Source organism: Nothoprocta perdicaria, unplaced genomic scaffold, assembly GCF_003342845.1.
Source record: "Nothoprocta perdicaria isolate Ctin4 unplaced genomic scaffold, notPer1 scaffold_26, whole genome shotgun sequence".
Classification (NCBI taxonomy): domain Eukaryota; kingdom Metazoa; phylum Chordata; class Aves; order Tinamiformes; family Tinamidae; genus Nothoprocta; species Nothoprocta perdicaria.
The window spans coordinates 5,400,058-5,414,693 of NW_020455488.1; the positions used below are offsets into that span (position 1 = coordinate 5,400,058).

Consider the following 14,636-nt stretch of genomic DNA (forward strand, 5'->3'; position numbering starts at 1 on the left):
ACTCTCACTTTTAAAAAAAGGAAAAAAAAGTAATAAATACATATGTTTAATGTTGAAGTAAGAGCTCCTTTTTCTTCCTTTAAGAGTAAAGGGTGCCGAGTTACATTCATCAGTACCTGCAATAGCTTCTGCAAACATAAGGCATGTCCATATTTCGCAGCTAGGTGCAATGCATTTCGACCTATAAGGAGAACAAGAGCAGATTCAGGACCTATCTTGTACGTGCATTTGAAAAAGCACACACAAACTCTGCATGCCTACATTGCTTCTTATAAATGAATGTTATATGATTAGTAAGTTTATCCTTCACTGACGGTTTTATAAGAGTTTTTCATCTGAACTCAAACTCTGCTTCCTCCACAATTCCATATGCCACATTAGTGGTTATCATGCACTGGACACAGAGAGGCACTGAGTCACATAATTGCCCTCCAAGTGCTAGACTGATTCCAGGACAAGAGGCAGTTTAGGTCTACAGCTTCATACCTTTAAACCTATATATATTTTTTCCCCTCTCTCCAATTCAGTCAGTACTATAAATCATCTAATATTTAGATTTAGATAAATCTAATATTTACTTCACTCCCTTTGCTAAACTATCTTCTTGCTTAATTTAGAAAAGCTACAAGTGAATCACAGAATCCCACATTGGTTGAGGTTGGAAGGGACCTCTAGGGATCATCTAGTCCAAGTGAAGATTCAAGTTAAGTACAGTAAAATTCATCTCAAAATACTGCAACTCCACATAGGAGTTATCCTAAACTGGAGAAACAGATGTCAACAGTGAGAGGGGAGTCGCCTGCAGTTACAGCAGAAGAGCCAAAATTAACATTGGGGAGCACTCATGAAGCTACGTGACAGGACATCAGCTTCCTCTAAACCGAGCCATAAGCAAGCACAGAAAACTCTACAAAAGGGAAGGACATCTATCCTAAGCCTTGGCTTAACCTTAACGCAAAATAAAGTTGGAGCTGAGAGCCTCGGCGGGTGCGCGAGGGCAGCGTACCCGCGGCGTCCGTGGCCGTGATATCCGCTCCCTGCAGCAGGAGCGTATTCAAGCAATCCAGATTTCCCTTGGACGCCACAACGTGGAACCTAGAAAGAGAAGACACCTTCAKCACAGCTGTGCTACACACAAGACAAAAGGGAATAATTTTAAGTAGAAAAGTCAAAGCAAAGCAAAGGATACTCAAGTATTATTCCAATTCAGTTTAGCAGTGACCAAACGGAGTTAAGAGCTCTGTAGATTTTACTGCAGAGGAACAAGAGGAATCTCCAAAGCGGTCATCATTTAGCCTGAATGAGCTAATCAAGCAGAATAACAGCACGTTTTCCATTTCTTCTTTCACATCAAATTTAGCAAGAGCAAGTATTTAAATACTAAAGGTGTGCTTGTTGTTTTTTCATCAGAATTTGACATTCTGGCTGTCTGGAATTCTAACCATCTYTTTGCAGACATGCCTTCTAGAAACTGCATGAGAAAGAAGGGTCAATATGAACATTTTCAGAATCTCTATAATATACACAGTTATTTAGGCTCCTAAATTAAGGATGGAAAGAAAGAAGTTCCTTCTCTGTGCCCCTTTCATGAAACCTGCTAATTAATTCCACCATTATCTTCTGCTCCAGCCATCCTAAGGTTACTGACAGACACCAGCATTTGTAACTAGCAAGTCATGCCAGGACTAGCTGCAGCCAAAGGTGGACATCACTGCAAGCCTGGTGAGGATGCTCAGAGCAGAGGAAAGCGACCAGGAGGGGTCTCTATCAGCAGCATCTGTCAGCAATAGAGTCCCAGAAACCAAARGTTTAGGATGTTAAAAATTAGCTTTCTTCATAACTCACATTGCAGCTGATAATCTAATTATTTGTCTGTTCAGAGAGGCTTTCTCCYTTCTCTGCTCCTTTCACTATGCTCTACAAGCAATGCGTTTTTCCAAGTGCAATTGCAAATCAAAAACTTGCATTAATTGGTTCAGACGAGGCTACAGTCCACACAGTATTACACAGATTTTATTAAAAGAGATGTTTTTTCAAGGAGCGAGGACTTGCCCCAGGTTCCGCAGCACGTGCGCGGGGCGGTACTTACGCAGACCGCCCTTCCACATCCAGTTTCGTGGGAGTGACGCCTTTTTTCGCCAGGATCGAGGACACCTTTTCCACATCGCCCCTTTCGGCTGCTTTCATGAGCCTGTCATCATACTTGTTCCAGTCTGYATTCTGCTGTATGAGACATAGATAGAAAACGTGGTGAGCTTACGTGCAATATGAACCTACTAAAGCACYTTCAATAAAAGGCCAAGTTTTATGTTATTTCCAGGGAACAAAAAAAGAAGCCTTTGTTTGCAAATTAAGCTGCAGCATTTAAGACACATGTTTACATACATAACTACGGGATTTCAATTGTGCTCTTGGCTCTTTATGCACCCTGCTCGCTGGGGCCCGGTTCAGTCCCTCGGTACCCACGGCAGACCCCTTACACCCAATACACCCAAAAGGAAATCATAACAAAACAGCTCATTTCTGTGCATTAAGTATTTGTGCCCATCCCARGCCCTACACGCTGCAAGCAAGACATAAACAGCAAGGCAGGGGAAAAGCAAGAGCTAAAAGTAGCCCTGCAAGTGCAAATGCCTTAGTAAGARCCAAAAAATGTGCTGCTCCTTTTGTCTGAATCATCTTCAGAAGAGGTTTTTCAGCATTTTCAGCATTCGTTTATCTTCTTCCCCCCACAAGCAGAGAAAACAAAGCTAATAGAATTTTTCCATCTGCACACACCTATTTGCAGGTGTGTGTGTGTATATATATATATATATTTTTTTCCCCCCATAAAGGTGACATAGGAGAGCTCGGTGGACACAAGCCAGCGTTATGGGCCCACCAGTGACCACCGTTAYGAGCTGCAGGTGATCAGCAGCTCCAGTTTCCATCACTCCGACGGACGTTGGTTTTTCGGAGAGCGTGAAGGTTTGAGCGGGCCAAGGGCGACATCCTAGAGGTAAAAATCCACCGAGCTGTCTAAGGAGAAGAGCCGAGAGCTGCAAGCGCTCGGCGATGCCCAAAGCTATGCGGGCTTGCAAGGAAAGCAAGAGGCTGTTATAAATAGCTGGCCACACGCTCTCCCGAGCTCAGACATTAGTCACCCCTCACTTTTTCCCTTCTTAATGCAAATATGTTATTTAAAGCCACACGCMAGCACTCTACCCCAAAACTGAGCCCGCTCCTTATATGGCCAAGCCAAGCCCTTCCAAAAGCCTTAGCTTTTCAGCGAGTTCTGCTGTGCGATGTGACCAGCATGGTCAAGATGAAGCTACCACTGACTCTGTTTGAGGCGTTTCTGACAAGAGCAAGGCTCCTGAAGGAACATTAGACTCCAGCTTAGCTAGACACACGGAGACGAGCCTTGGAAGTCACTGCAAACAGGGACCTCTAAGCAATTCACAGCTGCACTAGGCTGCTCCTCATTAGAGTGACAAGAACCTTGTCTTGCTGAATAAGGAATAGGAAAATTAGTAAACATAGTGATTTCCAAAATACATCAGCCAACAAAAACCTAATTTTCTTTTTTTATTACAAGTGAGAAAGTATCCCATTAATGCAATAGTTTATTTTTACTTTATCATATCATCATCTTTCCCCACTTTAAAGTGCCAAGCCCATGATAGGAAAGTTTTATTAAAACTTTCCATGAAACCAGGCAGTTTCATGAAAGCAGTTAAATATATATAGTAATAGAAGATAAATATTTATATTTATGTACAGTCATCATGCGAGAAAACATGTTATATTATTTCACAACAAAACCACACTGAGTTCAGTTTTTAATAATAATAAGGTCTGGAGAAGCCAGAGGGGAGAGCTCCCTCTCTGGGCAGTTGCTAAATACTTGCTAGAGGTGACTCAAAGCAGGAAAAACAGAGCGTTTTGAGACAGCTGTGACTGTGACCCAGTCTGACCATTGCTGCCCTGCAGCCCCGGGCCGAGGGGCAGACCTGCTCGTCCTTACGGGAAGGCTCCTTGCAGGGAGGGAAACGCTGCTCTGCACGCCGGGAAGCCTCCTCCTGCCACCTTACTCTGCAAGCTCTGCTTTGCCTTTTAGAAGAGGTGGCCGGGGAAGGGTATGTGCCCAGGAGCAGCTCGGCCGCACCGCGTTCCTGCTCCACGGAGCGCCAGTCCCGCTCGTCAGCGGCCGCGCAGCCACCACTTCCACACACGCCCACCCCATTAGCACGAGCAAACTCAGCACCACCGTCCCGGGGGAAGCCGACCCGTTCATTCAAACGGACCGGCCGCAGAGCGGCTGCCAAGCGTTTGCGCCCGCCCGCCGATACCCACCGCGTCCTTGGCTGCGCACGCAAACCAGCGGCTCATGGTGGTGGCCGCGGGCATGGGCCGGCCCTACGGCCGCGCGCTCACTGCCCGCCGGCCCCGTCGCGGCTCCCCCGCGGCGCCTGCTCCATCTCCGGGCTCTTCCTCAGCTCTCATAGCTCCGGGGAGGCCGCCGGCCGCGCGGGCTGCGGCAGCAAGTGCGCCCGCGCCGCGGGCTCCCGCGGAGATATCYCGATCCCTGTAAACAACGCGCAGCCAGTCGCATGGGCCCGCTGCTATTTTCTGATAATCCCGTACTTGATAGGCGAGCAATAGCGAGCAATAGCTATTAATACATTCCCCGCGTGCTGGCGGCATGAGTCATGCAGGTCAGGTTTAATGGTAGCGAGACGAGCGCGTCTGAAACTCGCCGCCGCGCTGCTCGCTGCTGCAGACGTGYGAGCCCTTCAAAATAACCAGCACGGTAGCGCAGTTAGCTGTCAGCTGACACTAAGGAAGGTCAGCAAACAGAGCACCGAAATACCCGCAGGAGTCGCGCTGGCCGCCCGCGCCGCGGCGCGCGGGCTGCGGCACAGACCGCAGACAGCCCCAGCACGCGGAATGCGCCAGCCTATTTTGACAGAACCRTAACCCCTTTTAAATTAGGAAACACGCATGCCTCCACGTCAGCCCCTCTCCTCTTACAGGGATGAGCCCCCTTCTTCTGCAGGGAGCCGGGTTTCGGCTTACGGCCGCTGCCAGCCTGTCTCCCAGCACGCGAGCGCAGCCCAGACACCCAGGCTGGCAAAACACTCCCTGGGCGGCCGGCGATTAAGGGCGGCGGGAGACACAGGCTGCTGTCCCGCGCGCCCAGCGCCACGCTCATCTCCTGCGCGCTGTATTTAGAGGCCCACGACAACACTGCACGGTGGGCTTTTTTTGCCCTGCCCCGTATTTGTGTCGTCTGCAGACAAAACAGCGCCCAGGCTCATGCAAGGGCCTGTAAATAACTTAATGAGCGGGTCTTCTGCGAAAAACAGTGGTCCTGCTCCGCTGTTCACGTGTGTGTGAATTCCCTCGCTCCCAGCATCCAGGCTGTCCTTGCAGGAACGTGGTGCACTGCAGGTTTGCTGCGAAGGGCGAAGGGCACACAAGGGCACTCCGAGGCTTGCCTGTAATTAGGCTCCACATGACAAAACCACTGCAAAAAGAAAGGTGAGTGGTTTTCAGAAGGGCCGTGTCATCTCAGGAGTGAGCGTCTGACCAGGGCTGCTGCCCGATGCTAAAAATGGCTCTTTTCTTGAGAAAGAAAGGAAAAAAAAAAAAAAAAACCCGCTTTACAGTGACTTTAAGGTGTGTATTAAGCCAGAAACTGCTAGGCTGAGGCTATGCAACACAATTTTCAGATCTACCCATCCCCAAGGTGCCCAGCAGGTACTTCAGACCATCGCACAACATCACCACATCCTCCTAGTCTGTGGGCTGCAGCAATCTCAACCGGCAGATAAAGATCATCAACATTTTTAATTGCTTACTAAGATGAGGGTGCARCAGGGTTCATGGAATCGAAGTCTGCAAGAGACTCTTTCAAATTATAGCCTTTCAAAAGGAGCGCGTTCCTCACCCCTGYCCTTACAATTAAAGAGGAGCGAGTCACAGCAGCACCAGCGACTGCCAGCGCAGTATTTACATCCAGGACACACRCAGTGCCAGGAATTACTAGTGTCACTTTTCCAAGTAAAGCAGGACGGGATGTTCCAGTGTCCCCAAAGGCCGGGGAAAGGTGCGGGGAATGACAGACGCCACTATGAGCAATAGTGGTGGTGATGATTCAACTACATTTTGTACGAGGCTGATGGATGCAAACTCCACATCAGCTCCTTTATTCAGTCATTCATCATAAAGATGTGACATAATGGCACTCAACATAGCGCCCTTTCATTGGGATACTCCACTTAGCTTGCTACATTTTGACCTCAAATAATCTTACAGGCATGCCATCATAAAAATTGATTTTGTAAAAAGCAATAAAAAAAAAAGTACAGACAACATGCTCTTAAGGGAGTGATTCATGACCCGCTTCGCTCTAGAGCTTGAAGGATGCGGCAGCAGAATCCCCGAGGGCAAAACAAGGGCATCGACCTGGCAGGAAGGACCTTTACAGCAAAGGGCTCCAGGGGGATTGCAGCGAAGCCAGCGCTATCTACACCCGTCACTCCAGGTTTTGGGAGCTGCTGCGACAGGAGGTAACGCAGCCATCTGGGCACAAACCAGGTCCTTTAAGTGTCTCGACTTGCACYGCATTTCTGCGAGGAAAATGATTCTCCGAGCCCAGTCCAGGAGCAGCCCAGCCGTGCAGCACGAAGCACAGCTGCCCTTCCCATGGGAGACACCGAAACGGGACGGTGCCCTTATCCTTCTTGAGCAGCATCTTTTAAACAYGTCAATACAGCTTCTCTGGGGGAGAAAAGCCTTTTTCTTCCKAAAACCTATAGCAGCAGCATTCCTTCCATCTCGCTGCTCGCTCTGTGCCAGCCTGGCAACCTGACATCAGCAGCTTTCAACAGCCTCTTCCCCAGCTAGTTCTGGTCTAGCRTTGCAAGCAGGGCTGTCCACAACCYGCAGTAAAGAGGCAGCACCAACCACGTCCAGCTCWGAGATGGCATCCGGCTCTGTTGGTTTGGAAGMGGGAAAAAGACATATATAGCTTWACACAYTATAGGTTGGCACGTGGCTAGTACTTTCAGAAAAGTTTTCCAGATATTTTTCCCTACAAATAAGCCCTCCTCCGCAGGCCGTAGCGTGGACAGCCTCCTTGCTTCACTCTCTTTCAGTTATTTAGATCCCACAGCTCGGGCACCTTGGCCTATCTAATTGTAGGACACTGACCACATAAACAACCTGCTCATATTTAAATAAAATAGGCACAGTCTTTAGAAGGCATYTAACTAATTCCAGGAATACTGGTTGTATTTCAAAGCAGTTCTTAAATGCTCCAGCCTGAAAGCTGACCTATGATAAAACCCAGGAGAGGGAACTCCTCACTGCAGGGCCAGGCACATAATCCTATTAACAGGAAAATCAGAACAAGCTTTCTGCCTAGGCCATTGGCAGATGACTTATGTACTTAAAAAATGAGAAGAACTCTAGTATAAAATACGGCCACCATCAYGTATAGCTACTGCCTGCACATCCGTGACTGCTCCTTATGCTTGCTGGGGGGGGAAGCTCCAGATTCTGAGGAAACAGCTAAAAACACAGAGCTCACAGACTGCAGGATTAGAAGGCCACATAGAAAGAGTAATGCTTCCCAAAGGAGAATGTAGGTGTATCTGTGCAGGAGGGTGGACATTTTCCCTAGTATAGCTCTTAGGTAATTTTCCTACAGGAAGAAGGAGATGGTCACTGATGAGGGAGAAAGTTACCTGGAAAAGGAGGGCTGCAGGTCAGCGCGGCCGTCTCCMGCAGCTCACACATTTTATTTTCCTGCTCATTTTACTGAGGTCAGAGTGCATTTGTGTGACTAAAAGGAACATTTGTATGGGCACACCTCTGGCTTTGGATGGCTTAGATCACATCACTTCAAAGGAAACAGCTGCTATTTTTAGAAACTGCATAGATGGACAGCATCAAATGAGCAGGTTGCKCTACTGATACAGCTGGTAAATATTTTTTTAAAAAACAGTAACTACAGAGGCACGTCAGCTAATCCTCCTCTTTCTCTCGCAGGCTTCACCTCACCCACAGTTGCCTAGAAAATGATGCAGATACCTGGTTTGTGAAGGACTTGGATGAATGGGGAAAAGGAAAACACCACCATTTACAAGCATGTCTCGTAGGTGACTGCAGAGCCCTGCGAACACACGAGTGTCTGGGCTTCAAACCGCAGCAGGGTGATGCCCTGTTTAGTCTATCGAGAGCAGAGCAGATAGAGCCGGAACACRGGGCTCTTGTTTGGCCGCGGGTTCCCACAGAGCTCCGGGCATTTTCCGTGGTCACGGCGGGAGGAGGGATCAAATGCTGCCGAGCGGGAAGCCCCGGGCTCACCGAGCACAGAGATCAAAGTGTTCCCAGGACTGCGCCGCTTTTGCATTGCCCTCCAAACGCTCAGGTGGAGAGTTTACATTTAAACTGGGCGACAGCACAACTGCTAATGCAGCTCTGCGTCCCAGAATTAATATGGGTAATAGTCACCTAGCAAATAGCTTAAAGCAAAAATCCAAAGTAACTGCCCGAGTGCTTTAGCGCAAACATTTCTGGTTTGCCCTGTTCTTAAGGCAACTTTTCTTTCCTATTGCAAGTTGACTTGATATGTATTGATCTGATTTTGACAGGATTAAACTGGTAAATTGATTTAAAAAAAAAAAAAAGACAGGATTCTGAACTACTTCTGGGTACCCATACAACAAATACATGAACCTGCCCTCAAAGCTGTGATGAGGGCTCCAAAGCCGTGTCCAGGTTTGCTCTCCTTCCTCTGGAGCAGGGCAGGCAGGCGCAGCAGGGCCACGTCCTCCTTCCCGCAAGGCGGGCGCAGAGGGAGAAGCCGCCACAAGAGCACGAAGGCGCCCGAGCTCTGCGGCCCCTGGGAATTACGGACAAAGTGCGCTTGATAAAGCGGCCAAGAGCCTCCCCAAGTCTTATTTCCAACGCAACAACGCACGTGCACTAACTGAAMGGCGCTTTCCAGGTAAAACCCCCGCAAAGCGGCTCACAGGTGAGCTCGGGGGCCCGGGAAGGACAGCGCATGGCAGCACACGCCTCGGAGAGGCCGAGRGCAGAGGCCGGCGCCTCTGCCTTCCCAAAAAGCTCTGCACCGAGCTCGGGATCTGCAAAACTGCAGGTTCTCCCGCGAGCCGCAGCTCGTGCTGCCCCAGCTCCCTCCAAAGAGGAGCCCCTGGGAGCAGCCGGGGTGCCGGAGCACAGCCGGGCTGTGCTGCGGGGAGCGGGCTGGAGCGCGGAGGAGGGAGCTCCGCTCCGCAGCGCGGCCGCCCTCTCCAGACACCCCGGCAATTCACACGCAGACACAATATTTATCCGTCTCACAGATGTTATAGGAATTTCCTCATTAAAATATTTAGCTATCTAAATGCCACTAGCAAACCACTGCATAACCTGTATGTTAACAATAGGCCCGATGAGCTCGGAATAGACCTCATAGTCAGGAGGTACTCAAACGTACACGTTTGCAGAACCGCCTGCAGGTCAGCTGCGGGGACTCGACTGCACTGGAACTCGCTGTACAGCTCTTCTGATCTGGCAGAATGGCTACATCCCAGGATGATAAAGCACTAATAACTACTCCTCCTTCATGAGCTCGGGAATTACAGTGCAGCTGTACAGCGGCTGTGGCGCGAGTGGCGGGCGCGACTCCCCGTCCCCTTAACCTGCCCCACAACATCAGCAAAACGAGCACATTGCCGAGTGTGACCGACTGCAAGCGAGGCCCAGAGGCTGCTCGGCAGTGCACAGGTTCACAAGGACGCTCGCGAGCTGCTTGGGGCCCAAACAGCACCCGAACAAACTGCCCGCAGCCTAGGAAGGGACCCCGGCTCGCAGGAAACCAACTGCTCTTGGCTCTGAGGAGCACGTAGTGAAGTCATGTCAGGTTACATACCAAAAACAAGAGCAATAACAAACAAGGAAGCARGGGAGAAAGGCAGATTAACTTTGCCCTGGCCAACAACAGCAATGCTGGAAAAAAATGTGCCGAAGGGTCAATAGCATCGTAATGAGCGTGTTGACAGGAACCGTTCTGCCTTTGCACGGAGCAGAACTGACAAAACCAGGGAAAGACTGGCCCATTTTCCAGCTCACGGAAGTGCCAGAGGCTGCAGCAGCAGCTTTTGCTTGCCTTTAAGGAGCCCAGCACAAAAGTGATCTCAAATCCTATACAAAATGAAGCTATATTCTCAAATGCCTCTGCTCACTACCTCATTCCTGCACTGGCTAATTCTACAGCAGGTTGATGCCCCAGGTTGCTTCTAATAAAGTTATTTTTCTGCACATAACAAAGTCACGAAGCCAATCAAGTGGCAGACTCGGGCAATCGACAGTATTCTCGTGCTGCGTTAATGAAAGTGGCCGGACGGGAACAGAGATGCTGCTGCTTCCCCGCTCTGTCATTAACAGGGGACCATTCAAAGCCTCRCTCCTCCCGCAGGAGGGCCCCAGGTGCCAGTGTCCGCGGGGGAACAGCGCTGGCGAGGCCTTTGTGGAGCTGGYGTCACTGCTTTAGTTAGTCACAGATTGATTGAGCAGTCGCAGCGACGCCTGCTCCGAGGCTGGCTGCCTTTTGCAGGCCTAATTGCAGTGTTTTGTACCTGGTACCAACAAAGGCAGCTTCCCCATCTCCGGGAAGGAGCAGGTCGCTCGGGACGAGCGCCRAGGAAGGGCTGGAAGCGATGTTTAATGCGCAGGGCACAGCCGAGCCCGCGCAGGACCCTTCCCCAAGCTCTGCGGCACCACCAGCCCTTCCCTTCCTTGGGCTACAAGCAGCTGCCGCGGTCCCCGTGCCCGGGAACAGTCGGAACAAACGTTTTGGCGACCGGAACCCAAGGATGTTTGCGTTGGGTTGTCATTCCTCCTATGCAGGGTTCCACCTGGAAGATGCTATCTGAAGGCTGCGTCCCCTCTGCGGCTGTAACAGGCAGGCAGAGCTACCACCGCCTGCCACGAGTGTTATTTTAGGCTGCATCATTTCCCACAGCATCAACAGCCTTCACGGGACAAGAGGAGCCCACACGAACAAGGGCTGGACCTGCTTAGGATGAGCAAAGCCCSGAGAGCACCTTCAGCTGCTGATTATTACTGCTGTATTGGACGACTCAGGGGAGGAAGCAGCAAACACTCAATATACTGGAACAACAGGCATTTACTCCAGCAAGAATTTGTGGTAATAAAGCCAGAKAATTTCCATCTGTGCTTTCCCCAGAACACAGGATTAAGGGGGTTCAGAGTTGAGCATCTACCCAGGTATTTTCTAAGCATTCAAGACAGGGAATACAATTCCCTGCAGCAAGGAGCCCTGCAGAGCCCGAGCTCACTGCAGTCCGAAACCTGATTATTTACCCTAGATGCAATATTACAGAGCATTACAAGCGAGTCATTTTTGCTATGACTGCATTTGCTACCTCCAAATTATTTCCACGCTGGCAGGCTCTGAAAGGAGGAGGGCTGGCGACCGTGGCACTGCAGCGCTCGCCTCACCCTCCGGCACGCTGAAACTTCCCAACAGGCTCCAAGCATTTTCCAAGCACCATCGGACAGAGGCCTCAAGACTGAATTCCTATGCAGAATGTTTGGTCCGAAAGCGAGGTTGTGGAGTCGGTAATAACCATCATTTTTATTTCTGCTGCTTTTCAGGGCTTTCCTCTGTCAGGCAGAGGGACAATAAGGCCTTTTGCCAGAAAAGCACCATCAAAAACCAGAGCACACAATGGCTGCCTGAAGCGGGAGGGAAGATCTGTCAGCAGCAGGACGGAGGGATGAAGTTTCTCTCCCCGTTCAGGAGCCAGGACGGGGCGGGGGCAGGAGCAGGAGATGAAGTTTCCGAAACAGGGAGCTCTTTCTGCAGCAGTTCCCAGCAGGATCCAAGGATTCTGCCCTGGCAGGGCTCCTTCCCGCTTCCTTTCCTGCCCCGGCAGCGTGGATGGGAGCTATTGATGCAGCTGCCTTTGGCCTGGCTATCATTAACACGTCCCAGGTGGGTAACACCCCTCCTCGCCCCAGACAGGGGCTATAACGTGGGGCTTTATGAGCCAGCGGGGCGATCCTGGAACTGAAATATAGAGTAAGGCAAAGAACTGAAACACATTAAGGGCATAATATATTGAAATGAACTCTCAGCCCCTCAGCAGCCYCTCTAACCAAGAGGAACGGTGCCAGCAACTGCCTTTTAGCATCACTCTCCGCTCACAAAGCTAAGACGCTGCCTCATCCAATAATGCAGCTTKTAAAGGATCGCGAGAAAAGCAACTTCCCTTCACATGGTTTGGAATAGCTCCAGCTCTTAATAAATGCAGAATTTGACCAAAACTTCTTTGAATGAAAGAACTGTTGAACCTTCACCTGTGGAAGTGAAAAACATCCTTACATATTTAAAGCACACTGTGAATTACTGAATAGGGAGGCTGCACCATTTCTAAAGCATTTGCTGASATAAAGACATCAGGCTGTTATTGCAGGCTTGCTCTGGAATAGCAAACAGTCCCGGGGGAGACTACGGCAGAATGCAAATCCACGCACCCTACACGCCGCACACCACCACAGCAGAGCCCTGGATGACCCCGGTGCGGAGCTCCCGGCGGGTGATTCCTCGCRGGAGCGGTCGCGCTGTCAGCACTCCAGTCACCACCTCGAAAGCACCAAAACCAGCCCGTTTCCCACAAGGGAGCAGCAAGGCCAGCGCATTCCCTGCTCTCTCCGGCTGTTCCATGCGGGCGGGCAACAAGCTGGCGCAGGAAGGCAGCAACAGGCGGAGCGCGACTGTCGCAACAGGCAGAGGTAGAGCCAGAGGTGATTTACCCCTGGCAGCTGCTGGCTGGGGCTTTACTTCTGCAATAAGGACCCCCCTCAGCAAAAGTCATGCAGAAAAAATGAGCATTATTCGTATTAATAAATACTAGATAACACAATGCTATCAAATAATGGGACCAAATAATAATAGATCCATTTAAGACAGTTTAAGGCTTTGGAAGCACTAGAGAATGACACATTTAACCAGAAAACTACGAACACCGCCGATTTCCAGACGGGAAAACTGCGAATCCCGCCGATTTCCAGACCTTGGGAGGGGGGGAATCCCGCGGGACCCTCAGCACCCCCGCCCCCGCGCGGGACCCTCCGCCGCCGGGACCCACCGCGCTGCCGCCGATCACCGCCTCGTGCTTCTTGAGGCGCGACTTGAGGCTCTTCATGGCGGCGCCGGGTGGGCGGGAAGCGGCGGCCCCGGCCGGACCTGGACCCGCCGCCGCCGCCACGGCCGGGACGGGCGGACCGCCCCGCCGGCACCGCCCGCCGCGCCCCGCCCCCGCCCCGCCGCGCCCAATCGGCGCCCGCTCAGCGGGAGGGACGGCCAATCACCGCGCGGCACGGGGGAGGGACTTCCCCGTTTTAAAGTCCACCTGAGGGGAGGGCGGGGTTGGGGCGGGGCTTTTGGAGCCACGCCTCCTGGTCCCGCCGCGGCTGCGCGGTGCCGCCCGCCCTGCAGGGGGCGCCGCCGATGGGAGGGGGMGAAGGGCGGGGGCGCCCGTCTCCGTGGCAACAGCCGTCTCCATGGCAACACGTCCCCCTAGCGGAATTGCAGCACAGGCTTTTGGGTTTAAAAGTGGCAAATTTCGCTCACTGTGGCCAGGCTGGAATTATTCAGTCCTCACAACRCTCCCTGTTTAAGGGAGGTGCAGGAATAGCGGTGAAGTCCAAGGCCATTTCACCGGCTCGAGCCAAGCGTGGGGTTGGATGCTCGGCTCGTTCAGAGCAGAATAWCCCCCAGGTCTGCACAGGAACGGCGGAAGAACTCAAACACATTCCAGCGCGTTCACACTAGCACCCGTGTCTGCCAAGACGCTGAAAAACAAATGTTCATTAAGCCTTTATTTCCCAAACTTTCAGTTCTACAAAGTGATGAGTTATTAACTGGTTTTCAGGACCGAACAGAGCAATATCTCTCTGCTCCCGCCACCGACTTTATGTGGTTTAAGGAAATCTCCTGGTTTAAACACTTCATCCCTTCCATCATTCCAGCGTGAGACGCTGGGAATAACCACTCCAAGAGCCTCCGCAGCCCCACAGCTGTTCCCTGCTCCCAGATCATCCCAGATCATCCCACCCCTACACCTGCTGAGGAGCACCCCGGCTCTCACATTCCGAGGGGGAACATGGCTGCTCCCGGTGCAGGCTGAGCCCTTCCCGAGACGACGATCCACGTGGAGCCTCTGCACGGAATCCACGTCCCGGCCTGTCCTCTTGGGCCGAGGACAYGGACCCGAGAGGGCCCATCTACACGCTTATTCCTCCAAACTTCGTGCCTTGCCCCTCACAATTATTTAATTCCAGCTTCCTGGCACGGCCCTCAGCCTATCAGCGAGACATTCCCTCGCCAGCCCCCCGCATCCCTCAGCATCCCTGTGCCGCCGTTCCTTGCCTTCCCTCGCCTCACYGTGCGCTTTCCTGGCCAGAGCGGCACCCGGCACGTTCGTCCATGAGGGAAAATGCAGCCAATCTTCCCCGGATCGCACTTGCTAGGGCACAAACAGCCGAGCACAACGTGGGGGTTAGATAACTCACACTATCTCACTCTGTTTCTGCTCCAGCGTTTCATTTTTACA

The 14,636-nt window shown here is 51.5% G+C and overlaps 1 protein-coding gene across 1 annotated transcript in view; it reads right to left on the bottom strand.

Moving 5' to 3' along the window:
- Positions 1–13,226, bottom strand: part of UACA (uveal autoantigen with coiled-coil domains and ankyrin repeats) — a 28,298-nt gene extending 15,072 nt beyond the window's left edge. The window contains exons 1-4 of the mRNA XM_026040520.1: positions 13,170–13,226; positions 2,090–2,223; positions 1,007–1,095; positions 117–181 (exon numbers count right to left, since the gene is read on the bottom strand). Coding sequence (XP_025896305.1) covers positions 117–181; positions 1,007–1,095; positions 2,090–2,223; positions 13,170–13,226 — 345 coding nt within the window. The remainder of the gene's footprint in view (positions 1–116; positions 182–1,006; positions 1,096–2,089; positions 2,224–13,169) is intronic.
- Positions 13,227–14,636: the final 1,410 nt, after the last annotated feature.